General features: G+C 40.2%; 1 protein-coding gene across 1 annotated transcript; it reads left to right on the forward strand.

The window, feature by feature from the left end:
- The first annotated feature begins 415 nt into the window (after positions 1–415).
- On the forward strand, positions 416–12000 carry SUMO2 (small ubiquitin like modifier 2). The gene is made up of 4 exons (XM_026484181.4): positions 416–605; positions 2223–2354; positions 8197–8268; positions 11342–12000. The coding sequence occupies exons 1-4, from the start codon at positions 585–587 to the stop codon at positions 11402–11404; spliced, it is 288 nt and encodes a 95-aa protein (XP_026339966.1). The 5' UTR covers positions 416–584; the 3' UTR covers positions 11405–12000.
- Positions 12001–19490: the final 7490 nt, after the last annotated feature.

The raw sequence follows: 19490 nt of genomic DNA on the forward strand, positions 1-19490 counted from the left end.
GTGTGATGTTCCTCCAACCATGTGGAAAGCTACATTTGGGCCACCAAACAAGAGGGTTTTTTCCCCAGACCCTCATGCTGGGGCTTTGACTTAGTCTCCCTCTTCCTCCTCTAGTCAGTCTGCCTTCCCCAGCCTGAGTCTCACGTCTAGGCCTCAAGCCTCCTCGTCCCCACCGAGGACCAGCTGGAAGCCATTTTGATTAAGCTCCACCACAGAAGGAGGACAATACAGCCCCGCCCAGAGCCAGGCGCGCCCCCGCGGCGGGCCGGGTGCGCGTGTCCGCGCCTCTTCCCGCCGGCCTGGCGGGCGCCGGGCCCAGGCTGGGGCGGTGCGAGGCGGGGGGTGGGGGTGGTTATGTAAGCGTTGCGCGCTCCCGCGAGGCGGCAACCAATGGGAAGCCCCGGCGGCTCGTGCTCGCGCACGCAGGGTGGGGGGAGGGAGCGCACGACGTGCGCGCGCCCTCTCCCTCCTCCACCGCTGCCGCCTCCTTCTTCTGCCGCTCCTGGTGCTGCTTGTGTGCTCGTTCGGTGCGGACCTGGTACCTCTTTTGTGAAGCGGCAGCTGAGGAGACTCCGGCGCTCGCCATGGCCGACGAAAAGCCCAAGGTGAGCTCGGCGCCGGCTTCCTCGGGTCGCCGCGCGGTCGGGGTCACGGCGCGGGCCGGAGTCCGGCCCGAGCCCGCCGCGGGCTCCCCGCGCCTTCCTGGGCCCCCCACGGGGCTGGCCGCGGCTCAGGCCCGGGCGCTCCGCGCCATTTTCCTCCCTCCCCTCTTCCTCCCTCCCGCGCCGGAGGAGGCCCCGCCGCCCTCCCCCGCCCCCGGCCGCCTCGGAGTGCGCGCCGGGCGCGAGTAGGGCGGGCGGATCGCGGACGCCCGCGGGCCCACCGGCCGCGAGCGGAGCTACTCAGGCCCGGCCGGCCGGGCGCGCGTGCGAAGGGGCGTTAGGGCGCGCGGTGTCCCCACCCTCCGCGGACCCCGCGCCGGGCCGCGACGGGTGTTGCCGCCTCCGCGGTGGCGGGGAGTTCCCTCCGCCTCGGGATTCCCCTTCAGGGATGGGGGGCTGCGGGCATCTAGGGACCCCTGCCCCGCGCCGCGCTGGCCTGGCGAGGGCTCGAGGAGAATCAATGGGCTGCCGATGGGTTCCCCATCGGGCCGTTGTGAGGGGCCGGGGGTTCGGGGAATCCCGGGGAGTATTTCCCACTTTCCCGGCTTCGGGGTCTCCAGGGGGCTGGGCAGGGGCTTTTCCCTGGGTGCCAGATCACCCCTAACCTGCGGAGACCATGCGGTTTCGAGAAGTTGGAGGCAGAGGTGCGAGCAGAAAGACTTGGTAGGGCTTAACTTTTTAACGCGGGTTTTGAGGCACCGGGAGGCTCTTCCCGTGAGGACTAAGGCACACACTTCTTCCTGGCACACGGGGCTTTCGTAGGGTTTGTTCTGTGACACCCCCTACCTCTTCCTTTATGAAGTGACTTGGGGGCTGCAGAATTCCATCAGCCCTTGATTTTGGTGAACTTCAGTTGGGTGGAAATCTACAAGGAAGACTTGGAAGAAAACTGCATTTGACCCATGACAACAAAGGGGAGGGGAGAGTAAGAGCTCTTAACTGAAAATAAACAAAAGTGAGGCTGCTAATAGAGGCGAACATGAATTGTGGTTCTCAGTTATTAATAACCGCTGCTTCAGAGAGAATAGAGGATATTCCTCAGTTGGTTTTTTTTTTTTTAATGTAGTTGAGATATAAGTTATTAAACTGAGTTTAGTAACTTTTTAACGAGACAGTTGTAATGAGTTTTCAGTTGCAAGTTTTGGATTTTTATCCTTGCAGTCTGTACTTAGAGCACTTTATAAAGAGAAAGAATGCTTATTTTTAGTCTTTTTAAGGAAAATGACATGTTTTGAGGGATAAAATATGCCATTTTAGAAAATTCAGATGCAGGAGTGCCTTTCAGTGAATTGAGTGGGACCCATCTTTAAAAATCCATGGTTATTGCTGTGATATTGTAGGTAGGCTGCTTTTCTGTTTCTGTGACAGCTATTTAATATCGTTGCTCCAGGATTTTTCATCTCTCAGATTGATTTCAGCGGCTGAAAAACAGCTGTATACTCTTTTATCATACAGAATGAGAAACCTGTTGATTTCAGAAGCAAGTTGGGCTGCTGCTGCTTTTAAAAGGTGTTTGTTTTTCACATTTTCCAAATTATACTTTTATTTTTCTTTTAACAGGAAGGAGTCAAGACTGAGAACAACGATCATATTAATTTGAAGGTGGCGGGGCAGGATGGTTCTGTGGTGCAGTTTAAGATTAAGAGGCATACACCACTTAGTAAACTAATGAAAGCCTATTGTGAACGACAGGTGAGGAACTGACATGCACTTCCAATAAACTTATTAAGAAAAAACAAACCTTATTTTTTTGAGAATAGAAAGTAGCCTGGCATAATATTATAATTATCTTTGGTTGAATGAATGCACTTATATACTTGACATATCAGTTCTATCCTACACTTGGTATGTTGATGCTTCATGAAAACCCTTAGGATGGTTTGGTTAATATTCTGTATGATTCTAGTCCTATGCCAGAATTCATCAAATTATAGTCACAACACGCAGTTTATTCCTGAGGGGATGTGATTTTACTTTTATAAGAGTAAGAATGAACTTGATAAAATTTCTTGTCAGGTTTTTTTTTTTTTAATCCATTTAAAATTTGTGTCCTGTCAAAACAATTTATTTTGAGCATTTAAACCAATTTGGAAATAAAATTAAATTGTGAGTTTAACAACATTGCAATTTTCCTGAAGTATGTAAAATTGTAATGTTTTCTTAAGTAATGGTAGAGGTCAAGAAATTTAACCTCCTGAGTCAGGCAAAAACATTCCTGTGTTATAGAGACATTTGCATTTTACGCAGAAATTAGTAAATGGACAGCAAGAAGAGGAAGTAGAGATGAATAGATGCTAGGAGGTGAATGCAGGGTTTAAGACAAAGAAGCTTCCTTTTGTGAGGCTGAATCTGTAACAATACAGAGGCAACTTTAAAGATGACTTTTGCAAGTATAACAAAAACTCTGATACCTATATCAGTTAATTCAATAATAACCTGGCAGAAATATTTTTTTTTTTAATTCAACTCTGAATGTGTAACATATAAAAGTTGGGAAAGTTAACTCTTTTAGACTAAAACAAGTTGTCTGCATTGCAAATTGTCCTAAAAATAGGCTCAAAGTAATGTAAGACTTAAACTTATTGAAGTTCGGAGATTGAGTTTGATCTGATAGTTGGACTTCCTGGATGAGTTCTAAGGACATTTGGAAGAAACTGAGGATAAACTTCATTTTGAGATCTAAGCTTTATTTTATGCCTAATTTATTTATAATAGAATACTGTGCTTATATGATTCTTTTATCTTCAGAGATAAACTAATCTTATAGTTCCTTAAAAGATAATGATTTTCAGTGTACTCTTATTTGAAGAATTTTGGTGAAATCCCTCTAAACAACTAATAAATATGTACTTCCTACTTGTGCTAAAAAAATTTTTGCTCTAGCATCTTCCATATTTGAACACTAGTGCCCCTTCAGGTTACAGGGGAATTTTAAAAGGTAATCATTTTGTAAAACTTTACATAGCACACCTTTTACAAAGTAGAAACTCATGGTTAGGTTTAGTGGTTTTCAACAAAATTCTCTGCATATCTTTTCTCGTTTCTAAATTTTAGATTTTAAGTCCTACATTTTTTTTTTTTAAGATTTTATTTATTTATTCGACAGAGATAGAGACAGCCAGTGAGAGAGGGAACACAGGCAGGGGGAGTGGGAGAGAAAGAAGCAGGCTCATAGCAGAAGAGCCTGATGTGGGGCTCGATCCCATAACGCCGGGATCACGCCCTGAGCCGAAGGCAGACGCTTAACCGCTGTGCCACCCAGGCGCCCCTAAGTCCTACGTTTTTTTAAAAGGTCCTATTTTTCAAAACTTAATATGGAAAGTCAAATGTAGAGCAAAGTTGAAAAAACTTTACATTGAATACCCATGTGCTTACCACTTAGTTTAACCATTAACATTTTATTATACATACCTATTGATAACCTCTATTAATCCTAAAATGTTCATATTTAAGACTTCCTGTATTGCCTGAAGGGGCCCCAAAGGAACTTTTTACTTATCTGATAAATATCAGATGCCTACCATGTGCTGAGGCTTATATACTGTGTGCCAGAAAAACAAAGACACATAGCACATCCCATATTGCAGATTGTCTCTTAAGAGATTGTTCTGTAAGATGGAGTTAGTGGGTCAATCAAGAATTTGGCGGTTTTCCTGGTATATTAAAATTTAGTGTATTACTCATGTAAATAAAGTTTTTCTTGAGTTTTTTCAGTTGTTACTCCTAGAGATGTTTTTCTCTGGTGTCCCCACTGAATAAATAGCACTATGTTACATCTAGTTGGGAGGTCAAAACCTTGGGATTGTCCTTGATGCTGCTTTATAATTCCTATAAAATCGATCAACAAATTCTGTTCTCTATGTAAACCTGTGTTGTTCAAAACAGTAGCCACAAGCCACGTGTGACTTTACCTCCTGAGACATGGCTAGTCCACATTAATGTGTGCTGGAAAGTGTACAATACATGGCCAGATTTTGTAGACTCATGGTGGGAAAAGTAAAATATCTTAATTTTTCAAATGTCAATTACATGTTAAAAGGATTTTTAATATACTGATTTAAAACATTAAAATTTTACCTGCTTTTAATGTGGCAGTTAGAAAATTTAAAATTACATATGTAGCTCACATTCTCTTTCTCTTGGATAGTGCTGAGCCCTCAACCATTTTATTCTGCTCTTGGTTGATTACTAACTTTGGAGACTTTTCTGATTAATTGAGAGTGCTTCTGCTCCCATCACTTGGTCCTCTCACTGTTTCTGTTTTTTGCATTGATCACTGTCTTTTTTGTCTCTACATTAAAATGTAGCTACCTGAGCATAGGACCTTTTTGTTCACTATTTCTCTAGAACCTAAACCAGTACCTGACATAAAGAGTGTGTTCAGTAAATGCTTATAAAGTGATAGTGAACATTCAAACTGCCTCCGGAGGTTGGTTTGTAAATAAAATTTCTGTTCACGTGTGAAATTGAGTTTGCCCACTTTGTCAGCCATATAGCTTTTGGGTGAGGGCATACTGTTCCATTCTAGTGTGCATTTACTGTAACAGATTATTTCATGGAAAAAAAAGTGGCTTCAGAGAGCCCAGACTGATTCACTGGTTTAGTCCAGTTCATTTTTGCGAAATGAAGAAATAGGGATCCAAAGAGATAACCTCACACAGCTCTTCTGTGGCAGAACTCTGAAGCTAAAGCTCAGAGATGAGATTTACTCAGAAGTGGAACCCAAATACTGGTTTAATGTAAATTCATTGTTTGAATTTACATGATTTATGGAATCTGAAAGGCAAGTCTCCCGAATTTTGGACTTTTGGTCTGTAGCAAAATAAACCATTTTATTGATAAGGAAAAGCATGCAAACAGGTAGTAATAAAGGAATATGCTGCGTGTTCTGGCCTTGTGTTTTTCCCCCTCTTGTTTTGAGCAGCCATGCCATTGACCTTAGGACCTTACTAGTGGATATAGTAGAGGAAAAACCCAGCATATGGCTTAGTATTTTGTTAAAGTGATGGGTCTTCAATGGAGTGTCTGCAGATGTATAATTAGTGGTTAATGGCTTGGCATTTAATTCATGGTTGCTTTGCATAATCAGAAATGAAATTTGGATTTCATGAGGAATGAATTAAGGTTGTGGATGTCCCCTATCGGGTCTGGGAATCATTTGTATTCTCAAGACAAAGGCTGGTCTGAAAGTGGTATGTGTCACAGACTAGAGTTTTAAAGGAAGGTAATACGATTTTCATGTTAGAGGTAGTTTTAAGACAGACTTAATGATTCCATGTTAAATAAAGGAATACAGGTGGATAAATATTGAGCACTTTGTTTCAATATTCTAGTCCTAGGAACTCAGTTAAGTTGAAGCAGGGATTTGTGTAACAATAATTACAGTTTGTGATTTAAGTATGATACAGGAGTGATTTTTTTTTTGTAGGATGCTTTCTATAAAGCTCTTTTTCCAGTTAATATATTCACAGCATATCTCCAAAGATTCTTTATTTTCTGATCTTGTCTTCATTTGGCTGCAGTTACCAGCTTTGCTGCTCTGCTCCTTTCCCCTTTTCCCCACCCCTGCGTCAGGTAGGTAATGATTAGTAAAACATTGGAGTCTTGTTTGCAGAAGGGGCATGCTTAGGCTCATTTATCTCCTTAAATACATATAAAAATTTCTTGAAGCTGAACTCTGTAATGTAATTTTAAAATTCCCTTTTTGTAATAAAGCTGCTCCTCAACTTAGTAGCTTTAGATTTTTAAATAAAATGAAGCATGGTAAGGTAGATATTGCCTCTCATCCATTTATTCCATCAGTAACATATCCATGAGTACCTACTGTGTGCAAGGAATACAGTATAACCAAGACTGTTTTAGGTTCTTGTCCCTCTTGGAGCTTGCTTTTTAGTGAGAGGTGGACAAATAATTATTGCTTGTCTGGGTAAGTACTAAGAAGGAATTTAAAATGCTGGTGGTTCTTTTGAGGTATTCCACAGTTTTAAGCTTACGTGCTTATGGATGGTTTTTAGGACAGTTGTGGTGGAAGTGTTGATTACCCAAGGGTAAGAACTTGTTGAATTCTTGTGGTGTGCCTAACATTGTGCTGGGTTGGGACATAGGTAACTCTTGCTTGGTGATAGGAATTGTTTGGATAGAAATGAAGGTTAAATAGCTTTAAGGCAAAATTTTAATCATTACATTTATTTAGGTGACTTCCAGTTTTCATTGTTGAGAGTGAAGTTTTTTTCCCTTTTGGAGAGTTCTTTAATATGCATGGAAGAACGTTGCTGTCCATACATGTTACTTCAAATTTCAGTATCTTTCTAACTCATTTTAAATGCAGTGTGACTCAAGCTATGTTCTACTCAAGCTTGGAGTAGCTGTGGTCTCCAAGGAGTACAGCTTTTTTAAAACAACCTTTTTGTTTTGTTGTTGTTTCATACTAGTTTATTTAGGGGTTCCATTTTCACTCAGTAGACTTTATGTATTTCTCATGTGCTTCTTCACTCATTAATTCATCCAGTTCTGAAGGATTATCTGCTATCTTGATCAGCCAACCTTGTTTGTTCAGTTTTGTCCCAACTTCAGGCAGACTATAGTAAACAACATCTCCCAAAGCTTCTTTGCAAAATTGCTGATTCCACTGTTCCAATACCGTTTTCTCTTGTTATCCATTCATGTTTGTGAATTTACACACTCAGAGCTAAGGCATTAACTGGTGGAAAGTCAAGCTCTGCTCAACATTCAGTGGACGGGTTAGCCCTTGGTTTTGTGAGCTGCTTCTTTTTCAAAGACATGGACGAACTATTCTAGGATTCTGGAGAGCAGAGCGGAGCTGGTGTGCAGTGTCCTGGTGGCGCCCACCCTCAGACCCCAGGGCCACAGCAGGCAGGGCGCCCGGGGCTTAGATGCAATGCACCCCACACCCCTCATGCTCTGCACTGCTCTAAAACGACCTTTGTTTGTTTGTTTTATTTTAAAGATTTATTTATTTGAGAGGGAGAGGGGGAGAGAATCTCAAGTAGACTTTGTGCTTACTGGGGCTCGATCTCATCACCCTGAGATCGTGACCTGAGCTGAAATCAAGAGTTGGCTGCTTAACCAACTGAGCCACCTGGGCACCCCTAAAAAAGACCTTTTTTTTAAAAAAAGATCATTTTGGGGGTCCTCTGAGTGGGTCAGTCATTTAAGCATCTCCCTTCGGCTTAGGTCATGATCCTGGAATCCAACGATCGAGCCCTGAGTCAGCCAGTGTCAGCCTCCCTGCTTAGCCGGGAGTCTGCTTCTCTCTCTCCCTCTGTTCCTCCCCCAGCTTGTTCTCTCTCTCTCAAAGAAATAAAATCTTTAAAAAAAAAAATCATTTTTCCGAAGAAGTCCACAGTTCAAAGAAAGTGAAAGTCATGCCAAATCTTTTTACCCATGTAGAAATGTTAACATGTTGATGATCATTTACTTAGGTTTCTCTTTTAATATATTTATGGCTAAATATGCATATAATTTTAGTTCTTAATGTTTCTTTGCATTCTTACTGCTTTTAACTCTCTTGTAGGGTTTGTCAATGAGGCAGATCAGATTCCGATTTGATGGGCAGCCAATCAATGAAACAGACACACCTGCACAGGTAAAAATCTCTCTCTGCTAACTAGAAAAGTCAGTGTGTTTTGTAATTTGCTCAACAGCCTTGTTTTTATTTGTAAACTTTTAGACATTGGAATCTAGTTTTTCACCAGAGTGCAAAACTCTAAACTCTCATGAATATTAGTATTTCTTCAGGAAATGTCAACGGGTTTTAAATATCCAGTTACCATTTTGTAAAGCTGACAGATCATTTAGTTTAATCCATTCTTTCCTATTGCCAGCATTATTTGGAGAAAATAATTCAGAATGCTATTTTTGTCGCTACAGCTCTTGATCGTACTCCGTGTTCCCCCACAGGTGATTGTTTGGCTGTTGATCCTGAGCATTTTCACTTCTTATGCTGAATTCTCTTTTACTTGTCCTTGTGAACTAAAGGGATCTTGGGGCTCTAACTGGAAGTCTCTTGATGGTTTAGCTTGATCAGGAGGATTCTTGAAAATAGGTGGTTTTCCAAAGCCTGCAAAAGGTGACACTATCTGAGCCCTTTATCTCTTGACATGTCACTTCCTAAGGGATCAGCTGGGCGGTCGGTCTTCTATGGCAGAAGCTGTTTGTTTCTTTTTACCCTCTCAGGTTCCACTTAAGACTTGTAGTCTGGGGAAAAAATATTTTGATGGAAGTTTAAATTGGGGCCCTTCTACTTTTGAATTTATCAGTCCATAAAAACTAGAAAGTGATAAATATAGTATGAGTGAAGCAGCCCATCCTGGTTGTGGTTTTGTTGATAATCTTAAAAAATTTGAAGTGTCTGGGTTGTAATTGAAGGAAGAGTATTTTGAAGTAATTTCCTGTGATGTCTCTAGGAAGCAGTTAGAGAAGGTAGCCACAAGGAGGAGCTGAATTCTGTTGGTGAATGAGAGACAGGAAAAACTCTTCTATACTTTGAAGGCATTTCAAGTTTCACTATAAAATGTAACATCCCCGGGGTTTTATTTTAGTAGATAGGCTGAAGACATGTTTTGATGGTTTAAAAAGAATAAAAACCTATTATGCTAAACTCGGATGTTTAGAATGTATTTGCTGTCTTTTGATGCTCTCGCCCACCACCAAAAACAAGTTCTTGTCTCTACGTTGCTGGCTGCAAATACTAAACTGTGAGGAGGATTTGTTCAGACCTGCATTATAAAATCTTTACCTTAAATGTGGAATTTAACTCCTTTGAATATTTAAAATTGCATTTACTGTAGAATGAAATTGATTCATTTTAGAATTATTCTCCCAATGTTTCTTAAATAGAAGAATTATGATAAATTAGAACATCTTAACGACCAGTTTTAATAGTAATATAATTATGTGCTCACCTTTTTGTTAAATACTCTTTGACTCATTTAATTCTGATAACTGAACGCTATTTCATTTTACAAAAGAGGGAATTGAGACTTAGTCATTAACCTTTTAATGCCCCAGTCCTACTTTTAGTGTATTTGAACTTTGTTAGAAATGATTCCCTTCCTTGTCTTTAGGTACCCAGGGTTCTTGTCCCCCCCCCCCCCCCATTACCAGTTTTTAGAACATAATTTTTTGAGGGTAATTATCAGCATAATAAACTGTTACAGAGGTTATTTATTTTACAGCGCTGCCGTATGACCAAGATTTTTCTACTCTGGTAGAAAGGATGATTGTTTTATGTGTAATATGTGGGTAGTGAGCCTTGCAAACTTAGTTTGTGAGTAGCAGTTTAAAATTTCAGGTAGTTTTTTAGTAAGTCTGTCCTTACACATATCCCTTCCCTTATGCACAGAGCTAACTGCTGTGCTTCGTGCACACGCCAGGATCCATTCATGCTTTGTGTGCACACACACTTTAGAAATACAAACATAGTCCTACTATATTTGTATACCTACTATATTTGTAAACCACTTTTGTTGTCTTTTTTTTTTTTTTTTTTTAACATTTCATTTCATTTCATTTATTGACCATGAGCAGAGGGAAGGGGAAAGGGAAAAGGGGGAGAGGGGATCCCGGTGGACTCTGTGTTGAGCGCTGAGCCCACCTCGGGGTTGGATCTCACTCACAACCCTGAGATCATGACCCAAGCTGAAATTAAGAGTCCGATGCCCAACTGATTGAGCCACCCAGGCACTCTGCTACCTAGTTTTTAAATTTATTTTTAGCCTAATATTGTATCTTAGGGATAGTTCTATTTCTGAACATGTAAATCTATGTGGTATTTCATGTTAAGAGTGTACCACATTTCTTTGAGTTTTTATTGATATCTAGGTTATTTCCAGTCTTTTGCTCATCTAAACAACATTGCAGTGAGATCCTTAACACATTCCATTCTTATTTCTTTTTTCTTTATATCATTTATTTTATTTTTATCATTATGATAAATTTATCATTTTTATACCATTTTTATTTTCAGTAATTAAAAGTGAGGTGACTTAACTCATGCACATATTCAGCTTTTTCACTTAAAATTCTTAATTTTTAAGATTTTATTTATTTATTTGAGAGAGAGTGCACAAGCAGGGAGGAGGGGCAGAAGGAGAGGGAGAAGCAGACTCCCCGCCGAGCAGAGAGCCCAATGCTGACCTTGATCCCAGAACCCTGGGATCATGACCTGAGCCAAAGACAGATGCTTAACCGACTAAGCCACCAGGTGCTCCCCAGCTTTTTCATTTAAAAACTAAGTTTTCTTTTTTTTTTTTTTTTTAAGATTTTTATTCATTTATGTGACAGACAGCCAGCGAGAGAGAGAACACAGCAGGGGAGTAGGAGAGGAAGAAGCAGGCTCCCAGCGGAGGAGCCTGATGTGGGACTAGATCCCATAACACCGGGATCACGCCCTGAGCTGAAGGCAGACGCTTAACGACTGCGCTACCCAGGCGCCTCTAAAAACTAAGTTTTCTATAATCTTTATATAAGGAAGACCAAGTGAAGAATTAGTTTAAACCTAAGACTGATGCTACATTATCCTATAGGATGTCTACAATAACGAACATTGGAATTGGGTGGAACTTGTGCAGTTTCTGGGGTACTTAAGTCCGAGAGTTACAAATCTTAAGAGCTGATAAAACAAACCTTCCATTTGTTTTTCTTCTTTCATATGCCAGTTGGAAATGGAGGATGAAGATACAATTGATGTGTTCCAGCAGCAGACAGGAGGTGTCTACTAAAAAGGGAACCTGCTACTTTACTCCAGAACTCTGTTCCTCCAGACCAAGAAGACATTCTCAATTAGAAAGCCGCAATTTGGTTCCACCACATCCTGACTACTACAGTATAGTTTTCTCTATTCTTTCATTTTCCCCTTCCCCATTCCTTTATTGTACATAAAGTAACTGTGTATGTGCACAAGCATATTGCATTTTTTTTTTTTTTAACTAAATGGCCAATGGTATGTTTTGATCGACATCAAATGGAGATGGGATGGGGGAAAATACTGCTTCTGTGAAAATACCCCCTCTCTCCATTAGTGGCATGCTCAGTCAGCTCTTATCTTTATATTCCAGTAAGTTATTTTGCTCTCACTGTTTAACAAAAAAAGAACAACATAAAAATCCTTGCATACCTTGTTCGATTGGAGAATTTTAATGTTTTTCATTTATCATTGTAAAACCAAGGACAATTTTATAACTTTTTTGTACGTAGCTGTTACATGTAGGGCAATCTGTCTTTAAGTAGGGATAAATTACTCTAAAAGAAATGAATCCTAGATAGTTTTCCCTTCAAGTCAAGCGTCTTGTTGTTTAAATAAACTTCTTGTTTAAAATGAGCTGTTTTCTTTATTCTGAAGAATAATTGAAAGCTTAGAAAACATGAAATGAGTAGGCCTGTTAGAAGTAACATTTCAAGGAAGAAATGAAGCTACATTGCATTCTTGACAAACTGATACAAAACAAAGAATAACAAAGTTTATAAAAGACTAGCAACTGATGTTTCAGACTCTTGTTTAAAAAGCTTAGGCAGTTCCAAATATGCAACCTTACTAGCAAAAAAAAAAAAAAAAAAAAAAATTGGGTCATAATGTTGTGGATTTACTCCCCAAGTATTCTTTTCCATAACTACTACCTGGCAGAGTGGATTAGTACAATATAGCTAAGAGAAAGTTCTGAGTTTGCTAACTCTCCTGATAAAACACTTAACCATTCTATCCTCCTTTGATGAATAAATATTCCCGAACCCAAAATAGTCTTTGTTCCTTGAGGATGTTGAAGGACAGAGAATATTTATCCACATATATCCACTCTTACAGCCTTAAATATGCAGGGCACCACAGGTTTTAAATTCAAATGTATGGGAAAGCGTAACAGCTATAGAACCAGCAAACAATGTTAAGAGCTGGTAAGATTTAGATTACTTAATTCTAACCTGTTTTAGAGATGAGGAAGCTGAGGTCCTGAGGGTCGTTACTTGTCACAGCTAGATGACTATGAAACCAGGACTAGAGAATAGGTCTGATGCCTGTTAATTCAGTTCTTTCATATTGGTTCTTAAACTGAATTTCCACCCTTCCTATTCACCAATGTGGCCTTTTGGGATCAAGTCCCCATGTACTGTCATGCCTTGTCATTCACTTAGTTCACTCTACCACTGTTACAATATGGTTTTTTTTTTTTACATCCCCCATTTTTATGGTGAACGAGCTTCCCCAGACAGCAGGTGTTCTGTAGGTTTTTCAAGTTTTATTTATTTAAGTCATCTCTACACCCAGTGTGGGGCTTGAACTCATGACCTCAAGATCGAGTCGCATGCTCTTCTGACAGCCAACCAGGTGCCCCTGTTCCATAGTTTTTTTGCTCTGTATGTGAGTTAATCTTGAACCAACAACATTTATTTTCCTGTATGTATAGTGTTACCAACCTCCATTTACAGTTTATATTGTGCAGTTGTTGGGAAGCCTACCCCCAAGAAATCTTAGATCAGGTAAGTGCATGTCTCTTGAGTTGTTGGACTAGGTACTGCTGAATGGTGGGATTTGGTGGTGCCCTAAAAATTAGGATTGAAATTCAAGCCAGAGAACTCGATTATATAAAGGGTCTTGAATTGGGTTCTTGTTTAATTAGGAATTTACTGACAAATGTCTGAGCTTTTGCCATGTTGGGGGGAATATAAACTTTATGGTAGAAAAAAACCTGATAGAATTTTAAAAGCCAGAGGGAAAAGTGCGGAAAGGGCACCGTTTGGTAATATGGTGTGTTGTAGTTAATGTATTGATAGTTGGGTCAGTGTATAACTACCACTGTTCTTAAATGAACTGTTCTTCATTGTTGTTCTTCCCCTATTTCACGTATGTTGCTACCATAAAGACATTTTCTATGCAAAAATTCATGGAGGGTTTTTTTGTTTTTGTTTTTTTTTAATTTTTAAGTAATCTCTATACCCTACGTGGGGCTTGAGCTCATGACCCCAAGATCAAGAATTGCCCCCTCTCCCAACTGAGCCAGCCAGGCATCCCTAAGGAGCACTTTCTATTTTTATTTATTAAAAACTTTTTTTAAAAAAAGATTTTATTTATTGACAGAGCACAAGCAGGGGGAGCAGCAGAGGGAGAAGCAGGCTCCCCACTAAGCAGGGAGCCCAGTGGAGGGCTTGATCCCAGGACCCTGGGATCATGACCTGAGCCTTAACAAACTGAGCAACCCAGGTGCCCCTAAGGAGCACTTTTTAAAGAACACTTTGAAAATAAGTGAATTGTTGAAAATACTTAATTTTTGCATTTTAGGTTTTTTTGCCTTTGAAGGGGAGGTTCAAATGATGGGAGTTATACTGCCACCATTTTGATTAATTGTTGGAACAATTTAGTTAAACTCTTTCTGGCTGCTCTCACATTAATACCCCACGTATTTATATCCTGAAAGTAGCAAATAGTATCTAAGTGAATACAGTTCTGTACAGAGAAATGAGAGAATTTTTACTCCGAAGCACCCCTCCTATTCATAGGTACTGCTTGAGGCCAAAACAAAAGGTATTAGCAACTTTTCAGAAATCGGAGTGTCAAGTTGTTTGGTTCATTTTTTTGCTTGCTCATGTTTTTGTTTTAACCTGATGATCATTTATTTATTTTGTATTTAAATTTGATTAGCCAACATATAACACATCATTAGTTTTTGATGTAGTGTTCAATGATTCATTAGTTGCGTTACAACACCCGTTTTATATTCTCCCGAAAGGGGATGATGTGGAATGGAAGATGGTGAGGAGTAGCATGGTTTGAGGAGAAATGGGAGACTCCAGTCAGTGTGTAGTTCTGGAGGAGATTATGCCAGCAGGAGGTCAGTAGAAAGCGGAATCCCTGGGTATGAGGAAAGCATGTTGGAGAGTTTTCCTAATGTCCTTGTGGGGGTTATGGTGTATTGGAGAGGGCCAGCTGTGCTGCTGAGGGTTATTTTTGAGTTAAGATACTACTGCTTTTAAATATCACTAACAGTGGTTCTGGATTGTGGTTTCCCGTTAGAATCCTTTGGTGAGCTTTTAAAAACATGCCAATGCCTGAGTCCTACCCCTAGAGATGTATTTTCAAAGCAGTGGAATGAGAAGCAATTCTGGGAGGCATCATCACAACTGTTATGAGTTAATAAGCACCTTATGGATGGTGAAGATTACATGAGATAATAAATGTTTTAGCCACCTAGCACAATGCCTCCCACATACTGAACTCTTTTTAAAAGTTATTTCCAGCGTTCAGTAAAGGCTCTGCCATAGGATTCTGAGGCTTCAACAGAATTCCATAATCTGTGCCGATGCCTTGTACTTAACATAAATGAAAAAGGCCAAGAATTTTCTCTTCACTTCTAAAACAATTCAATCTTTGTCTTGTTAGGTTTTTAAATAAATGCTTAATGCTAAATTGTGCCCTAATGAGTCTTTAAGGAAAAACAGTCCTCAGGATTTTAATGATTCTCCAATATTCTAAAAACCAAAAGGCCTATCCACAGCATGTTTCAACATTCTGATTAGGCAAGTGGTGATTTGAGGGGTGGTCCTCCATGTAGTAGGACACGCGTGCTTTATAGTGAGACTTTAGTCTGTAAAATGATTAGCTAATGAAAAGAGTTCCTCAGAGTGGAACATAATTAGAATAGAGCATATAAACAGGTTAGGAATTTAATCTATTTGGAATGTGAAGTGTTATTTCCCTGTAAGCAGTGACATGTGACTAGGTATGAGATCATTTTAGGATTTCCTATACCCCTGGGGCCTTTATGAAACTGTTTAAAGTCTCAGAATTGTCATGTAATGTTTGCTTTCTTTGCAGTTTGTATTTTTAAGGCATATTATGTGGCTAACTTTGCCACAAGTTACAGGAAGAACTTTCTCACATTTTTCAGGGCATGCTGTTTAAAATGATTTGTTGTTTGTAATTTTAGCAATTATTTTTGCAAAGAAGGCCAAATTCATCTCTAGGAGAGCAGGACAGATAGGGAGTTTTTTGCTAGTTTATTAAATGTAGAAATAGATGGGATTGGGGAAAGCGAACAAACTTAATCCACATCATTTTATTCAGCTCAATCTGAGAGAAGGGGAAAAGAATGGGGAGATAGGAATCATGTTCTCCCTCCACAATCCAGTGATTAAAAAGGATGTGAGAATGGCATGTCAGACCTAGTAGGGAGTATGTGCCATTTTGTTTACCTTCAACAAAGAGAAGGCAAAACATGTCCACCATCTTCCATATCTCAGGTGGTTCGTTTGTTTCATGGCAAATGAGTTTCAAGAGAAAATAAATGCCTTCAGTTGTCTCTCTGTGCCATAGATCTGCCTTTGTGTGTGTGAGGATACAGCTAAGAAAAGAATGGACAGATGCGTACTAAATTTGGCTTTAGGAGTGATGGATACAGAATGTATGTGTAAATATGTATGGTTAAATCACACAGAAGTGACATGGGGCACCCTGCAATCCTGGGGTTGAAAAGCTTGTTAGAAATACTTGTCAATGAGTCCTTTATTAATTCAGCTACTTAGTGAAGTTCAAAAGCACAAGAGCAGCATTTTCTTTTAACAAAAGAAGGAATAGAAAATATTAAGAAAATGTATTGGGGTGCCTGGCTGGCTCAATCTGTGGAGCATGCAACTCTTGATCTCAGGGTCATGAGTTTGACCCTCACGTTGGGCATAGAGATTATTTAAGAAAACAAAAAAGAGGGGCGTCTGGGTGGTGCAGTTGTTAAGCGTCTGCCTTTGGCTCAGGGCGTGATCCCAGAGTCCTGGGATAAGCCCCACATCAGGCTCCTCCACTGGGAGCCTGCTTCTTCCTCTCCCACTCTCTCTGCTTGTGTTCCCTCTCTCGCTGGCTGTCTCTCTATCAAAGAAATAAATAAAATCTTCTAAAAAAAAAATTGGTTCAAACCCGATTGCATAATCCAGGTAGAGTAAATCCCAATAATAAGGCCCTGGAGATTGCCCATTTCCTCTGGCATTCTGGAATAAATTGGGGCAGGTTGAAATTATGGGGGATTCAGAACAAAGTTGGTAACATTCAAGGCAAAAAAGATGCTTGAGAGCAGAGAGATGCTATGTCAATGCATATTTTTGTGTCTCGTTTAAATTTAGTTATTACCTTAGTAGGCTTCAAGTGGTGAAGAACAACTTCCAGATTATTCTGTTTTGAGTAAGTTGTACATTGCATTCTTGAATAAAACTCCATATACCCAGCAACAAATTTAAAAACCAACAGGATTTCTGTCCATGTTAAAGGAAAATTATTAGGGCTTTAAACATTTTTTTGACATCTTTTAAATAGTAATTTCTTGCCACCTGCTTCAGAACAATAGATTGTGTTCTGAGGAAATTCTGAGAATACTGGGTTTACAAAAACCTATTGGGAACACTGATTACTAGGCTTTCTGAATTGAATTACAAACGGAAGACTGGTACTTGGAATATATTAGGCAAGTGGCAGCATGGAACTAAGTGAAATCAGGGGGCACTTACTGCTTAAAGACAGAGGTTATGCAGAGTATGGATACCTGTTGATGCTCCCCTTCACTGTATTTAAAAAGCAGGTGAAAATGGAACATACATATAGGGCAGTCGTTTTGAAATTGCATGGAACCAAGGGTTTGTGCAAAAGAGGACAGTGGAGAGAAAGGCCAGCCAGGGACAGAGAAGTGGAAAGGGCCAGGATTTCGGACCCTCTGCTTGGTTTCAATCACAGCTGCTCTGTTCATCTGTTTTATATATTTGGATTCTGCTTCATAAACGTTTGAAAAACATTGGTATAGTCATGAAATAGCTGTTAGACCATTCCTTATCATAAGATTTCATCTGTCCAATATCTCATTAGGTTTTTAGGTCAACCTAAGGGTTCAGAACAAATTTTGTATTGATTTAGAGTCCTCAATATGTATTTTAAAAATAAATGATGGGCCTTCATGATTTAGAGAGCAACCATCCTTTTGCATCTTTTGATCCTGATCTGATCTTGCTGATCTTTTGAACAGACTGTAATTTTATTAATGTCCCATTTTCAGTTGAGTTGGTCATCTGAAGCAAAGGTCATTACAGCAGAGCTACGTATCATCTCCGTTTTACCCCAAATCTCCAACTTGTAGCAGAAAGTGGAATATAATGATTTTAGTCAAAACTATTATAGGACATGAGCAAGTAAACAGGAAGCTTGTTATTCTGGAAATTTCTGGCAATTTTACTTTAAGGTAGGATCCTTTTTTATTTTATTTATTATTTTTAAAAAAGATTTTATTTATTTGACAGAGAGGCAGCGAGAGAGGGAACACAAGCAGGGGGAGTGGGAGAGGGAGAAGCAGGCTTCCCGCCGAGTAGGGAGCCCGAAGCGGGACTCGATCCCAGAATGCCCGGATCATGACCTGAGCTGAAGGCAGACGCTTAACGACTGAGCCACCCAGGCGCTCCTATTTTATTTATTTTTTAAAATACTTTATTTATTTGAGAGAGAGAGCATGAGTTAGGAAGGGGCAGAGGAAAAGGGACAAGTAGACTCCCTGCTGAGCAGGAAGCCGGAAGCAGGGCTCTATCCCAGGACCCTGGGATGATGACCTGAGCCGTGAAGGCAGATGTCCAACCAACTGAGACACCCAGGCACCCCAATTTTATTTATTTTTAAGTAAGCCCTATGTGGGGCTTGAACTCATGACCCTGAGATCCAGAGTCACATGCCATAGTGACTGAGCCAGCCAGATACCCCTGGCAATTTTACTTTACAGTGTGCCAAACAGTCATGCCTAAAATGCCTTCATCAGATATTTGTTTTACATAATTTATTCTTCTTTACAAATCATTAGATTAAAAGGGTTCCCTGGGACTGATCCCTTACCTTTGAAGCAAAGGTTCTCAGCCCAAGCCCATGTGACCTGTTTAGCTTCTTAAAGATATCCACGGTTAGACTCTACCGCCCTGCCCCGCCCAACTGAAATTCCAATTCAGTAGATCTCAGATAGGGCTGGCGTTCATTTGTGTTCCGTAAAAGCTCATAGGTTATTCTGATGTGCAGCCAGGATAGGGCAGCTCTAATAGAAAGCTTTAGTTTACCAAGTACAACTTTTTTTTTTTTTAAGATTTTATTTTTCAAGTAATATCCACACCCAATATGGGGCTCGAACTCAATCCTGAGATCGAGGGTCACATGCTGTACTGATTGAGCCAGCCAGGCGCCCCTACCAAGTACAACATTCATAAAATTATTTCAACCTTCACAACAACTTAAAATGGGTGCTGTTAACCCCATTTACAGGTGAGGAAACTGGGCTCAAGAGCATAAATGAAAAATAAAATAAAATAAAAAAAAGTATAAATGACACAGAAGTGTCTTTTTAAGGGAGCAGAACCAGAACCTAGGCTTTTCGATTTCCAGTCCAGTGCTGTATTGCCACACCAACCTGTCTTTTCTACTACAAGGGAGGGAGGAAATCGGGCAAGTCAAGTGGAAACTCACAAAAGTTTAGGCCTAAAGGGACCCACCTTGGGGTGCCTGGCTGGCTTAGTCCGTAGAGCATGGGACTCTTGATCGCAGGGTGGTGAGTTCAAGCCCATGTTGGGCAGGAAGCCTACTTTAAAAAAAGGGGGGGGGGACCCACCTGAAGATTTGTCCAAACCCCTCATTTAACACATAAAAGACAATTTCAGATTATTAAAAAGTTTGTGATGATTTTCCAAGTATGTCTGGTAATAAACATGGTTTTCACTTTGATGACCTCAACATGTTGAGCCAAGCACTTCCCATCCATTACCTCGTTCAGTCCTCATGACTCTATAAAACCGAAATCCTATTTTGTCCTTATTTAC

This window comes from Ursus arctos, unplaced genomic scaffold (genome assembly GCF_023065955.2).
Source record: "Ursus arctos isolate Adak ecotype North America unplaced genomic scaffold, UrsArc2.0 scaffold_24, whole genome shotgun sequence".
Taxonomy (NCBI): Eukaryota; Metazoa; Chordata; class Mammalia; order Carnivora; family Ursidae; genus Ursus; species Ursus arctos.